Source organism: Bombina bombina, chromosome 4, assembly GCF_027579735.1.
Source record: "Bombina bombina isolate aBomBom1 chromosome 4, aBomBom1.pri, whole genome shotgun sequence".
Lineage (NCBI taxonomy): Eukaryota > Metazoa > Chordata > Amphibia > Anura > Bombinatoridae > Bombina > Bombina bombina.
In genome coordinates this window covers 495,313,157-495,338,207 of record NC_069502.1, presented here as the reverse complement: position 1 = coordinate 495,338,207, position 25,051 = coordinate 495,313,157, and the positions used below count along the sequence as shown (strand labels likewise).

Genomic DNA, 25,051 nt, shown 5'->3' with positions numbered 1-25,051 from the left:
CTTCCTTAAACTTGTTGGCTTGCGACCTTTCAATTTTGCCTTGGTTTAGTGCTTCTTCAACAAAAAACTGCCGGCCTGTTTTCCGGTCTGTTAATTGTGTTTGAGTATTACCATGAGAGTCAAAAGCAGTTGAGCATTCCCATTGACATTCTTGTTGTGAAAGTTCAAATAGATGTTTTGGTCGATGAGACCTCTTTCAAATGCTTCAAAACGTGTCATCTCCATGCCAGATCTAAGATCTACTATGCTAATTTTATGACCCTTTTCTGCAGAGAAAGCTGTGATTTTGTTATCACCAACTGGTAAAAGGTATGTTTTGCTATCTAAATCCAACAAGCACAACTGCAGCAATTCTGAGTAATACATATTTTGATTACTGATAGGAAAGTGAAAACCCTTTACATTGCTAGCAGGTTCATGCAAAAATTTTAAAGTTGTGTGATTAACCAAACCCCTTAAAACAGCAATTTCTGGAGGGATTCTTATACTTTTAACTGGGTCAATAACTCCACCTGAGGCAATCTGAGCTTCAAGAATTCGTTTTCCTTTTTGCCTTTCAAGTAGTCTAGCCTCAATTGCCTGAAAAACTGACAATTTTTTCCCAGAATGAATGTATCCTAAAACAGCTTTCTCAGCTTCAAGAAGTTTTTCCTTAAACTCAGGATCAGCAATTCCATTTGAAACTGCTTCCTCAACAGAATACTTTTTGCCTGTGAAGGGGTCAATGATGAACCCTGTCACTGCCTGTGCTTCTAAAAACTCAAAAGCTAGACTTTTGTCAATAATTCCCTTTTTAACAGCTACTTTAAAAGATAATTTTTCTTTACTCGATTCAAGATATAAACCGGCTATCGCAGTAGCTTTTGTTAAATACATATCAAGTTCTTTTTGAACCTCTTGAACCGATGTACGACCTGATTCAAGCTTTTCCATTGTTTTTGTATCCAGAATTTTTGCTTCAAGCAACTGTCTGGCAGACACATTCTTCCGAAGACCTTGAAAGATGAACCTATCATCAGTGAAAGAACTGTCACTGAGACCACTCTCAGAGCTGCATAGTTTTGGAAACTTGAGGACATAAAGTTGACCTTCGGCAAATCTCTCCTAAATCCATCCAAACTAATATGCTCTTCAAACACCTGATCTTCATTGTTAACCAGGAATTCTTTTTCCTGTTTTACAGTTGTAACTTCAACAAGTACATCATACTGCTTGGTCTTCACTATCTGCAAATAGTAATGTTGAAAATAAGTATGGACGGTTAAGGATTGTGCCTTTAATTGAAAAAAGATTGGTCTAACACCCAAGCTACATGAAAAACAAAGCATCAGCCAAAATCCTGCACGAGACTGTTTCAGGATTAGCATAGAATAGAAGGAAAGCATAGATACTAGCAAATGAACGACTTTTTACAGTCATTTTTATAAGTTTTTTTTTAACTAAAGTTCACTTAGGCATGCACAAGGTCATGACAGGATCTAGAAAGGTTTTTTTTTTTTTTTTAAATCTCTTTGTGAGATAATTTCTATGATACAACACCAATAAGACAACTAAGCCTAGTGATTCATCATTTATATCCACCACAGGAAATAAATGTTAGATGGTAAGTAAAAAACTTATCGGAGAGAACTTAGTAAAAGGTCCCTAAATGCCAAGAAGAACGAAATATATGAATTTAAGAAAAAATATATAGAAAAAGGTGTAAAATATGATCTTTATCGAAAGAAAGGAGGATACTTATAGAATACCTCCTTAGGTTGTTCAAATTTTCCTAGCTCTTTTCCAAATTTTTCTTCTTCGATCCTTAAAGTTTGAATGGCATTCTGGATACTTTTATCTTTCAAATTTTCTAGTTCAGACAAATGTCTGTAGGAATTCATGTTGTCAATAGAAATTTGAACCTCTGTGCTTTTTTGTGTAACAAACTCTGTAAATGGTTGCTTGTTGTCAGTAACATCAAGTGACTGCTTTATCATAGACAATTGCTGATGAAGATCTTTCTGCATACTATCATCATAACCATCTATTCGTATCTTTCTTTCTTCCGTTTGGTCTGTTTTAAAAATTTGGGCATTACCATCAACTGAAGTCTCTATTTTTCGTCTCAGCACAGGAGATGCTTTTGACCTCTGGCTAAAATCTTGCTGTGAACCTGAAGTTGAATACCTAAAGCTGCTTCCTTTGTTTTCAAAGTCTGCTTTTAGAGTAGGGCTAGTAAGAGAGTTATTTTGTTGAATCTCATGTTGCAGTTGGCGTAGTTGGTTTATGTGGTCTTGTCTTTGTAAATCCACTTTCTGTTTCATGCTGTCAACGGATCTCTTCTGAATTTCTAATTCTTCGTCCAGTTTGCGACATCTCTGAACATGTTCCAATACAGATTTCTTTTCTTTGCTAAGTTGTTCTTGGCACCTTTGAAGTCTTTCTTGCAATTCAGAAATTTCAATTTTCATTAACCTCATTTTCTCTTCATACATGCTCTTTTCTTGCTTAAGATTAACAACTTCTAGTCTCAAGTTTGAAAAGTCACTTTCGGTGTTCATATTGGATTCCATTGTCTTTTCAAGTTTTTTTCTCAGTTCTTCTGAAGAATGTTTGTACTTAATAGATTCTTCTTGATACAGTGAAATCTTTTTCTGGGCTAATTGTTCTTCTACAGTCTTCTTGTGGAGATCATCTTGTGCCTTCTTTAATTTATTATTTATTTCTTGCAGATGTCCCTGATGCAACTGAAGTTTCTGATCTGTCATTTTCTTTTCTACAGTCAAATTATTGAATTCAGACTTTAAGCTTCTAATATCTTTTCAGAATTAAGAATTGTAAGGTTCTGTTTATCACATTTTTGCTTGACTTCATTTAAAGCATTTTTAGTTTTTGTTAAGTCATCTTCCAGCCGTTTAATCATGTTCTGAGCCTCTTGTTCACTCTTGGACAATTTTTGCAACTGCTCCTTGGTCATTCTAATTTGTTCTTTGGAGCTGTCAAGCTGAACTCTTAACATATCAATATTTTTCTGCAAAGCATTTTTCTCTATAACTGTTTTCTCAGATTCAGATTTCAACTTTCTCAACTGTATTTCTGTATCCGTATTTAATTTTGTAAGCTCTTCTAACTTCACCTTTAGTGTTTCTGACCACTGATGACTTTTTGTCAATTCATCTTGGAGCTTTATAAGTTTATGTTGCTCTTCCTTCTGGATTCTGGAACCATGATGGAGCTCTTCCTGAGCTTTCTTTAGCTGCTCTCGTAAACTGTCTACTTCTCCACTTCGAGAATTAGATCTCTGTTCTACAGAAGTTTTTTCTTGCTGCAAAGTGGTAATTTGAGTATTTAGATATTTAATATTGCCTTCTGATTTTGCATACGAACGAGAAAGTTCATCCACTTTTTTCCTTAATTCATCTACTTCTTGCTTCTTTCTACTTAAATCGTCTTCAAGGAATGTGATTTTCTGCTGATGACTTCTTTCATGCATTTCTTTTTGTCTTAGCTCATCTTGACAAACTTTAAACTTCTCCCGCATATCATCATAATCTTCTTTTTGAAGTTTTATTTTATGTTCCAGTGAAATCTTAGTCTGTTGAAGTGACTTTAGTTCCTCTTCAAAGCTGTTTTTAATTTTTTTAAGGTCAACTACTTCTTGCATCACTTCTTCTGCTTTGTCTTGACTTTGATATAACTTCCTTTCAAGCTCTCTTAATTGTAAAACATAGTTTTGTTCCATCTGATTTTTCTGTTCCAACTCACTTTTAAGTTGCAGCAACATATTATGTGTATCATCTAACTGAATTTTCAGCTGCCGGTTTTTTTCCTCTGCAGCAGACTTATGTATCTGCACAGTACTAAGTTCTGATTTGTATTGTTTAATCTCATTTTCAGCTTTTTTGTTGGTCAATGTGAGATCGTCTACCTGACCTCTAAGAGTTTCTGCTTTTTTGGCATATTGTTCTACCTGAACTCCTCTAATTTCTGAATCCACAATATACTGTGCCTCTTGCATTGCTGAACGTGAAGGCATTAAAAGTTCTTTAGTGGAAGAATAACTGTATTTTGTGTCTGTAATATGCCGTTTAGTTTCGTTATCCAATTTCTCCTTTGTTAACATCTTTTTCTGAAATTCAAGGTCATGCTCAAGTTGTTTGATTTGTCTCAAGAGTTCTTCTTCAATTTCAGCTTTTCTTTTCAATTCACTCATCAGACTAATTTTTTTATGCTCCAAATCTTGTAAATCAATATCTTTTCTTTTAAGGTGATCTTCTAACTTCCTCCTTGCAGTTGTGCTTTCCTCTATCTGGGACTTAAATGCCCTTAATTTGACTTCAACAGCCTCACTTTTTGATTCGGCCTGACGAGTAATCTGACGTACATGGTCAAGTTGTTGTTCGGCTGCAGTCTTTTGCTTTACTGCAGTCTCTAATTCCAAACGGAACTGCTGAGCCTCATATTCAGCCTTGGTTTTCTGCAAAGTGATTTCTTCTATTGTTTTCTGTTGTTTTTTAATCTCCAAGTCAGCAGTGGTCTTTACTTTGGTCACATCTTGTTCTAAAATAAACTTTTGCTTTTTTATGTCTTCTAGAATGAACTCAAGCTCTTGTATTTTTTTCAAAAGCCTTGTGTTTTCATCAGTGATTAATTTGTGCTCTTCTGTGAATTCTGAATATGATGAACTGGCAGACTGATCTGCATACCTTCTAGTCTAAAAGAAAGTAAAAGGACATAGGCTCAAATCGGCAATTCTGTACATGTTTGGGGAACAACACTGCACAACTTCCTTAAGATCTAAGAAGATCTAAAACATATCATTTCTCCTTTTTACTTACCATAACTCCTATGTTTATCTGGTTTAAGCATAAATTCCTTTATCGAAATGAAGTATCTTAAAACCAATCCCATTATGAACTGTCCACACAGAATAAAATAGTTACAATGGTATTTAAACCATGATAGGTTTTAAAATCGGCATAACAGTGGATTGTGGCTGAACATTGAGTAGATAATGAGTGTGCATCAAAGCTGAAATTGTGGCCAGAAATATGATAACTCTACTGGTTACTTTATACAAATACAACTGTGTCATGTGTGCTTTTTTTTTTTTTTTTACTTTATAAATTACACTCATGCTTAATCACAGTGAAGATCAAATTAACTGACATGCATAACTACTGGCTTCAACTAAAAGATAAGATTGTGTGCTCTTGCTTCAGACAGTTTATAGTGTATACTCCACTATCATTTGCAAAATGTCCTTGCTTTGAAAAGTACTTACCGGATGCTGAAAATCAATAATGTTATTCTCTACCATATAGTCAAGGAAATATAAAGATAGTAATCAGAAATACCGGAAGTTGAAGAAAAAAGACAAATAGTAAAAAAGACCTGCAGTGTATTCAGCATATGGAAGTAAAAGGGAAAGGTGCATAAAGCAAAAAAAATAAAAAAAAATGATGATGATACAGCATCACCATTAAACTCTTTTAGATAAAATAAAGACCCACATCTTAAGTAAACATGTTGTGTTTGAGATATTACAGGTTATAACAACAGCAAATGCTAAACTTTCATCTTGCAGCATTAACAGCTGGCAAATAAAAAACTTAAACCAATTAAAAATGTGCGTGGTCAAGAGAAACTTATCTTTTAAAATTCATGTAAAATACAATGAATCTCTTCAAATATTCCATGTTGGAAACAGCAGACAATCAAAGAATGGCAAATTATGCCACACCAAACTATTATTGCCGTCTCATAGCAGACCAGAAAATGCATGTATTATTTACATTTATAGCAAATTAAAGCAATATTTATGCAGAATAAAAACAAATAAACTGCAAGAATGTTTATATTAGAAATATTTAAAAAAAATGTTTCTAAGAAAAAATATTTCTAAGAATTTAAAAAAATATATTTTTAAAAAAACTCATGCTGATAATTTTTTAAAGTATGTTCTATGTTTTGTCCTTTCTAGAATAATCAACAAACAATGCGACCCGCCACCAGTAAGCAGAAGTGAAAGAATTAGAGGAAATTTAGAACCCTCGTGACCCAAAAGTAGGAATTACACTATTAAAGGGACAGTCTAGTCCAAAACAAACTTTCATTATTCAGATAGGGCGTGTAATTTTAAACAATTTTCCAATTTACTTCTATCACCAATTTTGCTTTGTTCGCTTGCTAATTTATAAGCCCTTGAAGGCTGCCTCTTAGCTCAGGGCATTTTTACAGTTTTTCACCACTAGAGGGTGTTAGTTTATGTGTTTCATATAGATAGCACTGTGCTCACGCACGTGGAGTTCCTAGGAGCCAGCACTAATTGGCTAAAATGCAAGTCTGTCAAAAGAACTGAAATAAGGGGCAGTTTGCAGAGGCTTAGATACAAGATAATCACAGAGGTAAAAAGTATATTAATATAACAGTGTGGGTTATGCAAAACTAGGGAATGGGTAATAAATGGATAATCTATCTTTTAAAACAATAAATATTCTGGTGTAGACTGTCCCTTTAACAAAAATAGTCTGTAAATTTAAAAATGTGTATTTGTTTTGTTATTGATAGAGGAGCACATATAAAAGTATTTTTTTTTTCATTTTGCATTTCTTGATAGGAATATCACAGCACATATTTTAAAAAAAAATATATATATATATATATATATTATATATATATATATATATTATTATGGATTTAGAATAAAGAAAATAAACAATATTGAATTCAAAACTATTGAAAAAAAAACATATATGGTATATAATATACTGTCAAAAAAAATCCTCTATGTTTATAAATATCTAAATTTGCAGATGTACAAAGCTTACGTCTCCTGCTAAAAGAATGGTTCAGCACAATTGTTCCTGTTTGCTTTTTTGTAATGTTAAAATATGTGTGTAAGGTAATTTCAGACAAGTATTTGCATACATATGTAAAATTTAAATTGCAATAATTCTCGAACAGAGTATCTGAACACAGTAATAGCTGGGGTGTCCCAGAAAATTTTGTTTAACAATGGGTCATAAAAGAATACCTGTATGTCCTACATACTGTATATAAGGTCCATTTTTTATTGATTCACTTAAATATTTATATATTTAATGAGTAAATAATACTTTATATATGTTACTTTCTGAGTAAAATAAAAAAAGGGCAAGGGTATCAGAATACATATATATATATATATATATATATACACACAATATTTCTTATTCTACATTTCTTACCTGCCCAACAACAATTATTACAGGGAATATGCAGCTTATATACCTTAAAGGGACATTATGCACTCAATTTTTCTTTGCATACATGTTTTGTAGATGATCTATTTCAAAAGAAGGGGGGGGGCTGTCTTATTTCCCACTTGCAGTGAGCTTTCCAGCTACCTTTTCAACAGAGCTAAACTGAGAGCTTCTAAGTAAGTTTTTAAACAGTTTTATACTGGATTTTTATATCATTATCTGTGCATCTTATTCTTTATAGTAGTGTCTATTACATGCAGTTATATGAAAATGAGTGTATACTGTCCCTTTAAGATACAGAATTTAATTAATTTGAAGTTGATCATTTACCTCTTCTTCCTCAATTCTCTTCAAAGAATCCTCGAAAATTTAACAAGTTGAGTGATCAACGTCATCAAAGCAGTGTAGCGGGTCCTTAAATTCATATACTAATATTTCAAAAAGAAAAAAAAAGTTGTTTATTGGTAAAGCAAATGAAAAAAGTCAGATGTATTGTTATTGAATACAAGTTATTGAAGACAGTTTGCAGGGCCCTCTACCCATTTGATCCTATAAATGTCCATCCTGTATACCGCCTATGTTTATAGCGCTGCGGAATCTGTTGGCGCTCTACAAATACCTGATAATAATAATAAACAAGTGTTTCATATATGTAATAACAGTCTGTAACATTTTATCATTGAAATATAATTAATTTGAGGATTTAAAAGGTTGACAAATAGTTAGGCAGGCAGTGCAATAATAGGAGTAAAATGTATACTAAGGGCCGCATTTACTATGCACGGTGCAGACAAGGCTCCTGACATGAACCTCTCTGCCTGGCTTTGAATCTAATGGGCAGCGGACACTGTAAGTCCGCTGCTCAGACGTATCATTACACACTAACTTGAGAATGTAATGCCACCCCCATCTCTTGTGGGACCAATCACACAAGAGAAGCCTGTCAATCACCCCGAATGAACATGTTTTGGTGATTTCTATCCGCTAAACTAAGAGGTGACAGAGAGTGTACGAAGCAGCTGTCTGGTGACACGTGCAAGCCTGCCCTGCAAGGACTCAAAACAGCATACGCTGCTTAGTACATTGAGTCCTGTATTAAACCTGAGAGCTTTTTATCACAGCTTGTGCTCACAAAAAAAAACAAAAGAGAAGCTTGTGTTCACCCCAACATTTAGCAGTTACACAGACCAAGAAATGGTGGAAAAAGTAGCTCACTGTTGGTTTCTGTTATACTTGAAGTGTTATGTTGAGCAAAGAGGTGCAGGGAAAACTAGCAAATATAAATAGAATTATAAAAAATAGATACATTTTAAATATGGTCCCCATCGTGCCACTACTGTTGCTTAAAACAGCTTTATAACTGCTTGTTTTAAGAGGTGGTTTAGAATTGCTTCTCTCTAGGGCAGCTTCATAATTCACTAGTGAATGTAGAGGTGCAATGTTAAATAACGGTGTATTAAAAATGATTGTATATCTTACCTCTTGAATTATAACATCTGAGGAACTTTGAATTTTTCTACGTCTCATCGGTGACTTCTGATGGGAATCTACTAATGCTCTGTACGTCATTAACTGTAGCTCATAGTCCTATGTAGAGGTTTGGAATAATTAATATAATGCATTAGGGGAATATGCAATCAAGAAATCTATAATCACATAAGAGAACAAAAGATATATACATAACTATATATATACTGTATATATATACTGTATATATATATATTTTTATATATATATATATATATATATATATTATATATATAAAGATTTCATAAATAAAGTGAAGTTACACTTTACACTGCAAATAACTGATAATAAGTTGGCAGCAATGGTTCATTGAAAAATTAAAGGAACATTAAACTCAAAACTTTCATACATAAACAAGATGCAATTCAACATGTTAAAGGGTCATTGCTGTCCAAAGTGGAAACAACCATTTAGTCAACCAACAGCGACAGTTGCACAGCTAGGTTGTGAACTGTGTTGGGAAACCCTGGTCAAATTTTCTAATTTATTTCATGTAAGTTTGGGCAACATTTACATTATTAGAGTGGCGCACTAAAAGTTGCACGCAAGCAAAAAGCAGCTGTTTGCTTCTTGTCGGGTTTACTTCTCATATTACCAGTTGAAAAGTAAATGCAAACGCATGAGCACAATTGCAATTTTCAGTGGGTATTAAAAAGAATCACCCCTTGAAAATAATCACATTTTGCAGCCTGAAATAAAGACAGACATAGTTATTGTTTATCCAGTTGGAATTACTCAGTGCAACTTATAACATTCAAGTGAAATATATAACACCAACATGTCAGGCAAAAATAAAGACAATTCAAAAACAGAATCACTGAGTTGGAAAGAGTATCACCCACTGGTGTCAGTGTTTTGTTGAACCACCTTTTGCTTTAATTACAGCCTTTAGTCTGTTGGGAAATGTCTGAACTAACTTTGCACATTTAGACTGTGCAATATTTGCCCACTCTTCTTTGCAGAACTGCTCCAGTTCTGTTACATTTGATGGTGACCGTTTGTGTACTGCAGTCTTCAAGTCATGCCACAGATATTCAATGGGGTTTAAGTCCGGGCTCTGACTATGCCACGCAAGGACATTCACCTTTTTCCCCTTCAACCACTGTGTGGTCATTTGGGTCATTGTGTTGGAAGGTAAACCTTTGGGTCATTGTGTTGGAAGATAAACCTTCTTCCATTGACAACTTCCTGGCAGAGGGCAGCAGATTTACCTCAAGAATGTGATGGTATTTTGCCCCATCCATTATTCCTTCTATCCTGATAAATGCTCCAGTGCCTGCTGCAGAGAAACACCCTCATAACAGGATATTATCACCTCCATGCTTTACTGTAGGTATGGTGCTATTTGGATGGTGAGCTGTATTGGATTTCCTCCAGACATATTGTTTGGTGTTGAGGATAAATAATTAAATTTTAGTCTCATCTGACCATAACAAACACCTTTTTCCATGTGGCCTCAGAATCTCCTAGGTGTGTTATGGCAAAGCTCAGACATGACTGCATGTGGCCTTTCTTGAGGAGTGGCTTTTTTCTTGCAACCCCTCCAATACATGCCACATTTGTGAAGAATTTGTGATATTTTTGTCACATGCACACAATGACCACTCTTTGCCATAAATTCCTGCAACTGCTTCAAAGTTGCTGTGGGCCTTTTTAGTAGCCTCTCTGACCAGTTTTCTCCTGGCTCTTTCATCCAATTTGGAGTGACGTTCTGATCCAGAAAGGGTCTGTGTTGTACCAAAAACCTTCCACTTAATATAATAGACTTCACTGTGCTTTTAGCAATTGATAAAGCCTTTGATATTTTCTTGTATCCATCTCCTGACTTGTGCCTGTCCACAACATTATCCCAGAGATCTTTTAACAGTGTCTTGCCACCCATAGTTGATTGTTTGCTTAATTTGCACTACCAAGGACTGAGATGCTCCAGGAAATCCCTTTGCATGCTGAACCAATCAATATGTCCACAGCTGATCACAGTTGAAAGTCAAATGGCTTTGTGTGTGCCATTGAGAAGGTGAATAGCTACACCTGATTGAGTTTACAAGTATTTTTAGGAGGGGGTGATCCTTTTTGCAACTCAGTAATTCTGTTTTTGAATTATCTTTATTTTTGCCTGACATGTTGGCAGGGGCAAACTGATCAGCCGGGCAAATAGGACCTGGACCTAGGGCCCAGCATGTAGGGGCCCCCCACAAATGGCATCTCCATGGCTCCTGGTGTGCTGCTTAGACTGGGGTTGACAGTTGCCCTATCAGTAACTAAGCAGTTAAGTGAGGGTATAGTGGGGGCCCTAGCACAAGGGGGGGCTTGTGTCTGGATGTGGGGTTTGATGCTCAGGGGGCCCTAGAGTTGGGGGGGTCCTGTCTAGGGTCTGTTGCTGTGAGGGCCATGGATCGAGGGTTTGGCTTACTTTATTAGATATAGTAAGTGAAAAGTTTTACAAAAGTCACACAATTTATAATTTATTTTCAACATTTGAAGAGCAATTGTGTGACTTTTGTAAAACTTTTCACTTACTATATCTAATAAAGTAAGCCAAACCCTCGATCCATGGCCCTCACAGCAACAGACCCTAGACAGGACCCCCCCAACTCTAGGGCCCCCTGAGCATCAAACCCCACATCCAGACACAAGCCCCCCCTTGTGCTAGGGCCCCCACTATACCCTCACTTAACTGCTTAGTTACTGATAGGGCAACTGTCAACCCCAGTCTAAGCAGCACACCAGGAGCCATGGAGATGCCATTTGTGGGGGGCCCCTACATGCTGGGCCCTAGGTCCAGGTCCTATTTGCCCGGCTGATCAGTTTGCCCCTGCCAACATGTCAGGCAAAAATAAAGATAATTCAAAAACAGAATTACTGAGTTGCAAAAAGGATCACCCCCTCCTAAAAATACTTGTAAACTCAATCAGGTGTAGCTATTCACCTTCTCAATGGCACACACAAAGCCATTTGACTTTCAACTGTGATCAGCTGTGGACATATTGATTGGTTCAGCATGCAAAGGGATTTCCTGGAGCATCTCAGTCCTTGGTAGTGCAAATTAAGCAAACAATCAACTATGGGTGGCAAGACACTGTTAAAAGATCTCTGGGATAATGTTGTGGACAGGCACAAGTCAGGAGATGGATACAAGAAAATATCAAAGGCTTTATCAATTGCTAAAAGCACAGTGAAGTCTATTATTAAGAAGTGGAAGGTTTTTGGTACAACACAGACCCTTTCTGGATCAGAACGTCACTCCAAATTGGATGAAAGAGCCAGGAGAAAACTGGTCAGAGAGGCTACTAAAAAGGCCCACAGCAACTTTGAAGCAGTTGCAGGAATTTATGGCAAAGAGTGGTCATTGTGTGCATGTGACAAAAATATCACAAATTCTTCACAAATGTGGCATGTATTGGAGGGTTGCAAGAAAAAAGCCACTCCTCAAGAAAGGCCACATGCAGTCATGTCTGAGCTTTGCCATAACACACCTAGGAGATTCTGAGGCCACATGGAAAAAGGTGTTTGTTATGGTCAGATGAGACTAAAATTTAATTATTTATCCTCAACACCAAACAATATGTCTGGAGGAAATCCAATACAGCTCACCATCCAAATAGCACCATACCTACAGTAAAGCATGGAGGTGATAATATCCTGTTATGAGGGTGTTTCTCTGCAGCAGGCACTGGAGCATTTATCAGGATAGAAGGAATAATGGATGGGGCAAAATACCATCACATTCTTGAGGTAAATCTGCTGCCCTCTGCCAGGAAGTTGTCAATGGGAAGAAGGTTTATCTTCCAACACAATGACCCAAAGGTTTACCTTCCAACACAATGACCCAAATGACCACACAGTGGTTGAAGGGGAAAAAGGTGAATGTCCTTGCGTGGCATAGTCAGAGCCCGGACTTAAACCCCATTGAATATCTGTGGCATGACTTGAAGACTGCAGTACACAAACGGTCACCATCAAATGTAACAGAACTGGAGCAGTTCTGCAAAGAAGAGTGGGCAAATATTGCACAGTCTAAATGTGCAAAGTTAGTTCAGACATTTCCCAACAGACTAAAGGCTGTAATTAAAGCAAAAGGTGGTTCAACAAAACACTGACACCAGTGGGTGATACTCTTTCCAACTCAGTGATTCTGTTTTTGAATTGTCTTTATTTTTGCCTGACATGTTGGTGTTATATATTTCACTTGAATGTTATAAGTTGCACTGAGTAATTCCAACTGGATAAACAATAACTATGTCTGTCTTTATTTCAGGCTGCAAAATGTGATTATTTTCAAGGGGTGATTCTTTTTAATACCCACTGAAAATTGCAATTGTGCTCATGCGTTTGCATTTACTTTCAACTGGTAATATGAGAAGTAAACCCGACAAGAAGCAAACAGCTGCTTTTTGCTTGCGTGCAACTTTTAGTGCGCCACTCTAATAATGTAAATGTTGCCCAAACTTACATGAAATAAATTAGAAAATTTGGACCAGGGTTTCCCAACACAGTTCACAACCTAGCTGTGCAACTGTCGCTGTTGGTTGACTAAATGGTTGTTTCCACTTTGGACAGCAATGACCCTTTAACATGTTGAATTGCATCTTGTTTATGTATGAAAGTTTTGAGTTTAATGTTCCTTTAATTTTTCAATGAACCATTGCTGCCAACTTATTATCAGTTATTTGCAGTGTAAAGTGTAACTTCACTTTATTTATGAAATCTTTATATATATATATATATATATATATATATATATATATAAATATATATATATACAGTATATATATACAGTATATATATAGTTATGTATAATATTCTTTTGTTCTCTTATGTGATTATAGATTTCTTGATTGCATATTCCCCTAATGCATTATATTAATTATTCCAAACCTTCTACATAGGACTATGAGCTACAGTTAATGACGTACAGAGCATTAGTAGATTCCCATCAGAAGTCACCGATGAGACGTAGAAAAATTCAAAGTTCCTCAGATGTTATAATTCAAGAGGTAAGATATACAATCATTTTTAATACACCGTTATTTAACATTGCACCTCTACATTCACTAGTGAATTATGAAGCTGCCCTAGAGAGAAGCAATTCTAAACCACCTCTTAAAACAAGCAGTTATAAAGCTGTTTTAAGCAACAGTAGTGGCACGATGGGGACCATATTTAAAATGTATCTATTTTTTATAATTCTATTTATATTTGCTAGTTTTCCCTGCACCTCTTTGCTCAACATAACACTTCAAGTATAACAGAAACCAACAGTGAGCTACTTTTTCCACCATTTCTTGGTCTGTGTAACTGCTAAATGTTGGGGTGAACACAAGCTTCTCTTTTGTTTTTTTTGTGAGCACAAGCTGTGATAAAAAGCTCTCAGGTTTAATACAGGACTCAATGTACTAAGCAGCGTATGCTGTTTTGAGTCCTTGCAGGGCAGGCTTGCACGTGTCACCAGACAGCTGCTTCGTACACTCTCTGTCACCTCTTAGTTTAGCGGATAGAAATCACCAAAACATGTTCATTCGGGGTGATTGACAGGCTTCTCTTGTGTGATTGGTCCCACAAGAGATGGGGGTGGCATTACATTCTCAAGTTAGTGTGTAATGATACGTCTGAGCAGCGGACTTACAGTGTCCGCTGCCCATTAGATTCAAAGCCAGGCAGAGAGGTTCATGTCAGGAGCCTTGTCTGCACCGTGCATAGTAAATGCGGCCCTTAGTATACATTTTACTCCTATTATTGCACTGCCTGCCTAACTATTTGTCAACCTTTTAAATCCTCAAATTAATTATATTTCAATGATAAAATGTTACAGACTGTTATTACATATATGAAACACTTGTTTTATTATTATTATCAGGTATTTGTAGAGCGCCAACAGATTCCGCAGCGCTATAAACATAGGCGGTATACAGGATGGACATTTATAGGGATCAAATGGGTAGAGGGCCCTGCAAACTGTCTTCAATAACTTGTATTCAATAACAATACATCTGACTTTTTTCATTTGCTTTACCAATAAACAACTTTTTTTTTTCTTTTTGAAATATTAGTATATGAATTTAAGGACCCGCTACACTGCTTTGATGACGTTGATCACTCAACTTGTTAAATTTTCGGAGGATTCTTTGAAGAGAATTGAGGAAGAAGAGGTAAATGATCAACTTCAAATTAATTAAATTCTGTATCTTAAAGGGACAGTATACACTCATTTTCATATAACTGCATGTAATAGACACTACTATAAAGAATAAGATGCACAGATAATGATATAAAAATCCAGTATAAAACTGTTTAAAAACTTACTTAGAAGCTCTCAGTTTAGCTCTGTTGAAAAGGTAGCTGGAAAGCTCACTGCAAGTGGGAAATAAGACAGCCCCCCCCCTTCTTTTGAAATAGATCATCTACAAAACATGTATGCAAAGAAAAATTGAGTGCATAATGTCCCTTTAAGGTATATAAGCTGCATATTCCCTGTAATAATTGTTGTTGGGCAGGTAAGAAATGTAGAATAAGAAATATTGTGTGTATATATATATATATATATATATATGTATTCTGATACCCTTGCCCTTTTTTTATTTTACTCAGAAAGTAACATATATAAAGTATTATTTACTCATTAAATATATAAATATTTAAGTGAATCAATAAAAAATGGACCTTATATACAGTATGTAGGACATACAGGTATTCTTTTATGACCCATTGTTAAACAAAATTTTCTGGGACACCCCAGCTATTACTGTGTTCAGATACTCTGTTCGAGAATTATTGCAATTTAAATTTTACATATGTATGCAAATACTTGTCTGAAATTACCTTACACACATATTTTAACATTACAAAAAAGCAAACAGGAACAATTGTGCTGAACCATTCTTTTAGCAGGAGACGTAAGCTTTGTACATCTGCAAATTTAGATATTTATAAACATAGAGGATTTTTTTTGACAGTATATTTATATACCATATATGTTTTTTTTTCAATAGTTTTGAATTCAATATTGTTTATTTTCTTTATTCTAAATCCATAATATATATATATATATATATATATATATATATATATATATATATTTTTTTTTTAAAATATGTGCTGTGATATTCCTATCAAGAAATGCAAAATGAAAAAAAAAATACTTTTATATGTGCTCCTCTATCAATAACAAAACAAATACACATTTTTAAATTTACAGACTATTTTTGTTAAAGGGACAGTCTACACCAGAATATTTATTGTTTTAAAAGATAGATTATCCATTTATTACCCATTCCCTAGTTTTGCATAACCCACACTGTTATATTAATATACTTTTTACCTCTGTGATTATCTTGTATCTAAGCCTCTGCAAACTGCCCCTTATTTCAGTTCTTTTGACAGACTTGCATTTTAGCCAATTAGTGCTGGCTCCTAGGAACTCCACGTGCGTGAGCACAGTGCTATCTATATGAAACACATAAACTAACACCCTCTAGTGGTGAAAAACTGTAAAAATGCCCTGAGCTAAGAGGCAGCCTTCAAGGGCTTATAAATTAGCAAGCGAACAAAGCAAAATTGGTGATAGAAGTAAATTGGAAAATTGTTTAAAATTACACGCCCTATCTGAATAATGAAAGTTTGTTTTGGACTAGACTGTCCCTTTAATAGTGTAATTCCTACTTTTGGGTCACGAGGGTTCTAAATTTCCTCTAATTCTTTCACTTCTGCTTACTGGTGGCGGGTCGCATTGTTTGTTGATTATTCTAGAAAGGACAAAACATAGAACATACTTTAAAAAATTATCAGCATGAGTTTTTTTAAAAAATATATTTTTTTAAATTCTTAGAAATATTTTTTCTTAGAAACATTTTTTTTAAATATTTCTAATATAAACATTCTTGCAGTTTATTTGTTTTTATTCTGCATAAATATTGCTTTAATTTGCTATAAATGTAAATAATACATGCATTTTCTGGTCTGCTATGAGACGGCAATAATAGTTTGGTGTGGCATAATTTGCCATTCTTTGATTGTCTGCTGTTTCCAACATGGAATATTTGAAGAGATTCATTGTATTTTACATGAATTTTAAAAGATAAGTTTCTCTTGACCACGCACATTTTTAATTGGTTTAAGTTTTTTATTTGCCAGCTGTTAATGCTGCAAGATGAAAGTTTAGCATTTGCTGTTGTTATAACCTGTAATATCTCAAACACAACATGTTTACTTAAGATGTGGGTCTTTATTTTATCTAAAAGAGTTTAATGGTGATGCTGTATCATCATCATTTTTTTTTATTATTTTTTTGCTTTATGCACCTTTCCCTTTTACTTCCATATGCTGAATACACTGCAGGTCTTTTTTACTATTTGTCTTTTTTCTTCAACTTCCGGTATTTCTGATTACTATCTTTATATTTCCTTGACTATATGGTAGAGAATAACATTATTGATTTTCAGCATCCGGTAAGTACTTTTCAAAGCAAGGACATTTTGCAAATGATAGTGGAGTATACACTATAAACTGTCTGAAGCAGAGAGCACACAATCTTATCTTTTAGTTGAAGCCAGTAGTTATGCATGTCAGTTAATTTGATCTTCACTGTGATTAAGCATGAGTGTAATTTATAAAGTAAAAAAAAAAAAAAAAGCACACATGACACAGTTGTATTTGTATAAAGTAACCAGTAGAGTTATCATATTTCTGGCCACAATTTCAGCTTTGATGCACACTCATTATCTACTCAATGTTCAGCCACAATCCACTGTTATGCCGATTTTAAAACCTATCATGGTTTAAATACCATTGTAACTATTTTATTCTGTGTGGACAGTTCATAATGGGATTGGTTTTAAGATACTTCATTTCGATAAAGGAATTTATGCTTAAACCAGATAAACATAGGAGTTATGGTAAGTAAAAAGGAGAAATGATATGTTTTAGATCTTCTTAGATCTTAAGGAAGTTGTGCAGTGTTGTTCCCCAAACATGTACAGAATTGCCGATTTGAGCCTATGTCCTTTTACTTTCTTTTAGACTAGAAGGTATGCAGATCAGTCTGCCAGTTCATCATATTCAGAATTCACAGAAGAGCACAAATTAATCACTGATGAAAACACAAGGCTTTTGAAAAAAATACAAGAGCTTGAGTTCATTCTAGAAGACATAAAAAAGCAAAAGTTTATTTTAGAACAAGATGTGACCAAAGTAAAGACCACTGCTGACTTGGAGATTAAAAAACAACAGAAAACAATAGAAGAAATCACTTTGCAGAAAACCAAGGCTGAATATGAGGCTCAGCAGTTCCGTTTGGAATTAGAGACTGCAGTAAAGCAAAAGACTGCAGCCGAACAACAACTTGACCATGTACGTCAGATTACTCGTCAGGCCGAATCAAAAAGTGAGGCTGTTGAAGTCAAATTAAGGGCATTTAAGTCCCAGATAGAGGAAAGCACAACTGCAAGGAGGAAGTTAGAAGATCACCTTAAAAGAAAAGATATTGATTTACAAGATTTGGAGCATAAAAAAATTAGTCTGATGAGTGAATTGAAAAGAAAAGCTGAAATTGAAGAAGAACTCTTGAGACAAATCAAACAACTTGAGCATGACCTTGAATTTCAGAAAAAGATGTTAACAAAGGAGAAATTGGATAACGAAACTAAACGGCATATTACAGACACAAAATACAGTTATTCTTCCACTAAAGAACTTTTAATGCCTTCACGTTCAGCAATGCAAGAGGCACAGTATATTGTGGATTCAGAAATTAGAGGAGTTCAGGTAGAACAATATGCCAAAAAAGCAGAAACTCTTAGAGGTCAGGTAGACGATCTCACATTGACCAACAAAAAAGCTGAAAATGAGATTAAACAATACAAATCAGAACTTAGTACTGTGCAGATACATAAGTCTGCTGCAGAGGAAAAAAACCGGCAGCTGAAAATTCAGTTAGATGATACACATAATATGTTGCTGCAACTTAAAAGTGAGTTGGAACAGAAAAATCAGATGGAACAAAACTATGTTTTACAATTAAGAGAGCTTGAAAGGAAGTTATATCAAAGTCAAGACAAAGCAGAAGAAGTGATGCAAGAAGTAGTTGACCTTAAAAAAATTAAAAACAGCTTTGAAGAGGAACTAAAGTCACTTCAACAGACTAAGATTTCACTGGAACATAAAATAAAACTTCAAAAAGAAGATTATGATGATATGCGGGAGAAGTTTAAAGTTTGTCAAGATGAGCTAAGACAAAAAGAAATGCATGAAAGAAGTCATCAGCAGAAAATCACATTCCTTGAAGACGATTTAAGTAGAAAGAAGCAAGAAGTAGATGAATTAAGGAAAAAAGTGGATGAACTTTCTCGTTCGTATGCAAAATCAGAAGGCAATATTAAATATCTAAATACTCAAATTACCACTTTGCAGCAAGAAAAAACTTCTGTAGAACAGAGATCTAATTCTCGAAGTGGAGAAGTAGACAGTTTACGAGAGCAGCTAAAGAAAGCTCAGGAAGAGCTCCATCATGGTTCCAGAATCCAGAAGGAAGAGCAACATAAACTTATAAAGCTCCAAGATGAATTGACAAAAAGTCATCAGTGGTCAGAAACACTAAAGGTGAAGTTAGAAGAGCTTACAAAATTAAATACGGATACAGAAATACAGTTGAGAAAGTTGAAATCTGAATCTGAGAAAACAGTTATAGAGAAAAATGCTTTGCAGAAAAATATTGATATGTTAAGAGTTCAGCTTGACAGCTCCAAAGAACAAATTAGAATGACCAAGGAGCAGTTGCAAAAATTGTCCAAGAGTGAACAAGAGGCTCAGAACATGATTAAACGGCTGGAAGATGACTTAACAAAAACTAAAAATGCTTTAAATGAAGTCAAGCAAAAATGTGATAAACAGAACCTTACAATTCTTAATTCTGAAAAAGATATTAGAAGCTTAAAGTCTGAATTCAATAATTTGACTGTAGAAAAGAAAATGACAGATCAGAAACTTCAGTTGCATCAGGGACATCTGCAAGAAATAAATAATAAATTAAAGAAGGCACAAGATGATCTCCACAAGAAGACTGTAGAAGAACAATTAGCCCAGAAAAAGATTTCACTGTATCAAGAAGAATCTATTAAGTACAAACATTCTTCAGAAGAACTGAGAAAAAAACTTGAAAAGACAATGGAATCCAATATGAACACCGAAAGTGACTTTTCAAACTTGAGACTAGAAGTTGTTAATCTTAAGCAAGAAAAGAGCATGTATGAAGAGAAAATGAGGTTAATGAAAATTGAAATTTCTGAATTGCAAGAAAGACTTCAAAGGTGCCAAGAACAACTTAGCAAAGAAAAGAAATCTGTATTGGAACATGTTCAGAGATGTCGCAAACTGGACGAAGAATTAGAAATTCAGAAGAGATCCGTTGACAGCATGAAACAGAAAGTGGATTTACAAAGACAAGACCACATAAACCAACTACGCCAACTGCAACATGAGATTCAACAAAATAACTCTCTTACTAGCCCTACTCTAAAAGCAGACTTTGAAAACAAAGGAAGCAGCTTTAGGTATTCAACTTCAGGTTCACAGCAAGATTTTAGCCAGAGGTCAAAAGCATCTCCTGTGCTGAGACGAAAAATAGAGACTTCAGTTGATGGTAATGCCCAAATTTTTAAAACAGACCAAACGGAAGAAAGAAAGATACGAATAGATGGTTATGATGATAGTATGCAGAAAGATCTTCATCAGCAATTGTCTATGATAAAGCAGTCACTTGATGTTACTGACAACAAGCAACCATTTACAGAGTTTGTTACACAAAAAAGCACAGAGGTTCAAATTTCTATTGACAACATGAATTCCTACAGACATTTGTCTGAACTAGAAAATTTGAAAGATAAAAGTATCCAGAATGCCATTCAAACTTTAAGGATCGAAGAAGAAAAATTTGGAAAAGAGCTAGGAAAATTTGAACAACCTAAGGAGGTATTCTATAAGTATCCTCCTTTCTTTCGATAAAGATCATATTTTACACCTTTTTCTATATATTTTTTCTTAAATTCATATATTTCGTTCTTCTTGGCATTTAGGGACCTTTTACTAAGTTCTCTCCGATAAGTTTTTTACTTACCATCTAACATTTATTTCCTGTGGTGGATATAAATGATGAATCACTAGGCTTAGTTGTCTTATTGGTGTTGTATCATAGAAATTATCTCACAAAGAGATTTAAAAAAAAAAAAAAACCTTTCTAGATCCTGTCATGACCTTGTGCATGCCTAAGTGAACTTTAGTTAAAAAAAAACTTATAAAAATGACTGTAAAAAGTCGTTCATTTGCTAGTATCTATGCTTTCCTTCTATTCTATGCTAATCCTGAAACAGTCTCGTGCAGGATTTTGGCTGATGCTTTGTTTTCATGTAGCTTGGGTGTTAGACCAATCTTTTTTCAATTAAAGGCACAATCCTTAACCGTCCATACTTATTTTCAACATTACTATTTGCAGATAGTGAAGACCAAGCAGTATGATGTACTTGTTGAAGTTACAACTGTAAAACAGGAAAAAGAATTCCTGGTTAACAATGAAGATCAGGTGTTTGAAGAGCATATTAGTTTGGATGGATTTAGGAGAGATTTGCCGAAGGTCAACTTTATGTCCTCAAGTTTCCAAAACTATGCAGGCTCTGAGAGTGGTCTCAGTGACAGTTCTTTCACTGATGATAGGTTCATCTTTCAAGGTCTTCGGAAGAATGTGTCTGCCAGACAGTTGCTTGAAGCAAAAATTCTGGATACAAAAACAATGGAAAAGCTTGAATCAGGTCGTACATCGGTTCAAGAGGTTCAAAAAGAACTTGATATGTATTTAACAAAAGCTACTGCGATAGCCGGTTTATATCTTGAATCGAGTAAAGAAAAATTATCTTTTAAAGTAGCTGTTAAAAAGGGAATTATTGACAAAAGTCTAGCTTTTGAGTTTTTAGAAGCACAGGCAGTGACAGGGTTCATCATTGACCCCTTCACAGGCAAAAAGTATTCTGTTGAGGAAGCAGTTTCAAATGGAATTGCTGATCCTGAGTTTAAGGAAAAACTTCTTGAAGCTGAGAAAGCTGTTTTAGGATACATTCATTCTGGGAAAAAATTGTCAGTTTTTCAGGCAATTGAGGCTAGACTACTTGAAAGGCAAAAAGGAAAACGAATTCTTGAAGCTCAGATTGCCTCAGGTGGAGTTATTGACCCAGTTAAAAGTATAAGAATCCCTCCAGAAATTGCTGTTTTAAGGGGTTTGGTTAATCACACAACTTTAAAATTTTTGCATGAACCTGCTAGCAATGTAAAGGGTTTTCACTTTCCTATCAGTAATCAAAATATGTATTACTCAGAATTGCTGCAGTTGTGCTTGTTGGATTTAGATAGCAAAACATACCTTTTACCAGTTGGTGATAACAAAATCACAGCTTTCTCTGCAGAAAAGGGTCATAAAATTAGCATAGTAGATCTTAGATCTGGCATGGAGATGACACGTTTTGAAGCATTTGAAAGAGGTCTCATCGACCAAAACATCTATTTTGAACTTTCACAACAAGAATGTCAATGGGAATGCTCAACTGCTTTTGACTCTCATGGTAATACTCAAACACAATTAACAGACCGGAAAACAGGCCGGCAGTTTTTTGTTGAAGAAGCACTAAACCAAGGCAAAATTGAAAGGTCGCAAGCCAACAAGTTTAAGGAAGGGCTTATTACAGCTACAGAACTAGCTGATATATTGGTGAGCCAAACAAAACCAGGTAAAGATCTCAATAGTCCTTTAGCGGGATACTGGTTATATCAAACTAATGAACGAGTGTCAGTTTTTAAAGCTATGAAAAGAAACTTAATTGACAGAATAACTGTGCTCAGGTGCCTTGAAGCACAAGCCTGCACTGGTGGTATAATAGATCCAGCAAGTGGGAAGAAATATAAGGTTACTGAGGCATTACAAAGGGGTTTGATTGATGATGTATGTGCTAAACAAGTTAATCAGTGTGAACTAGCTTTCACTGGTATAATTAATCCTTTAACCAAGGAGGTAATGACAACTGCAGAAGCTATAAGCATGAGCTTGTTAAACAAAGAAATTGGCCAACGATGTTTAGAATATCAGTTCTTAACTGGAGGAGTGATAGATCCAAGGTTTCATTCCCGATTGTCGTTAGACGAAGGAATAAGGAAAGGCGTTATTGATGCTGCAATGGCAATGAAACTGACGGATGAGAAGTCATATGTCAAAAGCCTTACTTGCCCTAAGACAAGGAGGAAGCTGTCGTATAAAGATGTTTTAGATGAATGTGTTTTTGATTGTCATACAGGCCTCCGACTAATGGAAGCTCCACTGCCTCAAAATGTTGGCATTCCTAGTCTTTATTTTTCGTCACAGTAAAGCAGATGCTTGTTATTGTGAGGAATATTAAAAATATTTAGTTTGTTACATAACAAAGGTTTTCACAATAGGAAGTAATGTACATTGACATGATTTGTAAGTAAATGAGAGGTGTTGTTAAGTTGTTGAATGGCTTTGTTAAAAAAATGAATACATTTTGTTTCATAATCAGACTTGAAACAATACAACATTTTATTGAAATATGTATGGCAGTTAATTAGTGTATGGAACGTTGTTGGTTGTTGTTCATGATTTTTCAGTTTTGTTGAAAAGATAACACTGGTTTTATTTGCATGACTTTTCCAATGATATATATGTTTTTATTTTCAGTTATAAGCTAGGATTTTCATTTCTTAAAATTTGTGAGACACATTGTTGTTTACCCCTTTCAGAATTATTTTGTTCACAGAAAATTAAAAGAGCATGCCTTGTTACTGAAAAAGCCATATTCCACAATATTTTTTAAAACTGTGGTACAAATATTTTTAATAATGTAAATAAAATTAACAGTATTGTTATTGTCAACCATACACATTTGTATATTCTCTTCCTATTGTAAGCAAAGTATCTACAATGTTGTATAAACTATTGTATTCAAACAGGACATATGGTATTGCTGGTTAATAATCAAGAAACTACAGACAGCATAGTCTGTAATCTTTGTGTGTTTGCACCAAGTAGTAACATGTTGCAATCCATAAAATATAATGCGGTTGTAATTCTAATATTCTCCAAACAAATGACCATACAATGGTTAGTGTTCTTAGAAAATGTTTACGCTATTCTTGTATTTCATAATGATGTTGATTTAATGTTAACATTTTGTATATTCATGTTTGCGTTTTTTATAATACAATTCTTATAACAATGAATTACGTATCTTTTCAAATTCTTGTTTTTCTGTTGTTTTTTTAGTGTGGAATTTCATTACTAATCAATACCTTTTTCCTTTCATTTAAAATATTTACGTTTAATTTTTTACACAATGCGTTTATTACCAGAAGTCACTGGAGGAGGAAAAGAAAGATCATATAAAGAAAGCAGGGGACATACTGAATTGGGTGTCTAAAGTCACTAAAACGCTAAACAAAGAAGGAGGACAAGAAAGTGCAGAAAAGACACCCTTTTCTAAGCCACAGGTATTACAAACATATTGGTCTGATACCACCATAATAGTTAGTGGTTTTTCATTAAAAGAAGTGACAGATTCTGAAATATACTATATATGTTTGTAAATATGGCACTTTACATTCTATTCAAAATCTGTCTCATCTTGTATTCACTAGAGAAAGGCATCCTGCAGATGGGAAAATGCCTTTATTAGTAATAGTAAAACATAGTAGTGACACCTTAACTTTAACATATTACTTTTGTCTCAAAAACAAAATGTCTGATTGGGAAAAGAAATCATTTTGCTTTTTTGATAAAAGAAAATACAAACCTGCTTTGGTAGAGTTGACTAATCCTGTTTCCGCACACTGGCATATATTTTTATTTGCACAGCTTTGCTCCAATGCATAGATTGATGCAGGGACCTACTATTCAGTCTATGCAATTTCTGATTGGCTGCATGGACCAAATAAGTATGAAGACAAAATAGCTTGAGTGAGAAGGCAGGATTAAGACACTTTATTTGCAATTTAATTTAGCAAAAAAAATAAATCATGCTTTAATGCTCTGTTTTGCTAAAACTTCATTTTTTAATTAAAATATAAAAAATTAATTTGTTGTATCAATTTAAAACCAGCAAGAAGTATTTCACTTTATTTTCACATAAAGTTATTTATACAGCATTTTGTGCTTTGTGGACTGAAGTGGTCCTGATGTAAAGAAGAGACCGAAGAAAGGATCTTGAATCTCTAAGAAAAAACCTAGAGTTGTGTTTCACTTGTACATAACCCCAGTA

The 25,051-nt window shown here is 34.6% G+C and overlaps 2 protein-coding genes across 2 annotated transcripts in view; both read left to right on the top strand.

Moving 5' to 3' along the window:
- Positions 1-25,051, top strand: part of LOC128656482 (dystonin-like) — a 958,955-nt gene that overhangs the window by 572,711 nt on the left and 361,193 nt on the right. The gene's annotated exons all lie outside the window — the stretch shown is intronic.
- LOC128656480 (desmoplakin) lies at positions 13,595-24,017 on the top strand. The gene is made up of 4 exons (XM_053710400.1): positions 13,595-13,747; positions 14,801-14,899; positions 17,766-20,711; positions 21,232-24,017. Exons 1-4 carry the CDS (start codon positions 13,658-13,660, stop codon positions 23,143-23,145), a joined length of 5,049 nt encoding a protein of 1,682 aa, XP_053566375.1. The 5' UTR covers positions 13,595-13,657; the 3' UTR covers positions 23,146-24,017.

Coding starts and splice junctions, on each gene's coding strand:
- LOC128656480 (XM_053710400.1), top strand. CDS start 13,658: ATGACGTACAGAGCATTAGTAGATTCCCATCAGAAGTCACCGATGAGA. Junction 14,900..17,765: donor AGAGAATTGAGGAAGAAGAG/GTAAATGATCAA, acceptor ACTTTCTTTTAG/ACTAGAAGGTATGCAGATCA. Junction 20,712..21,231: donor AATTTGAACAACCTAAGGAG/GTATTCTATAAG, acceptor TACTATTTGCAG/ATAGTGAAGACCAAGCAGTA.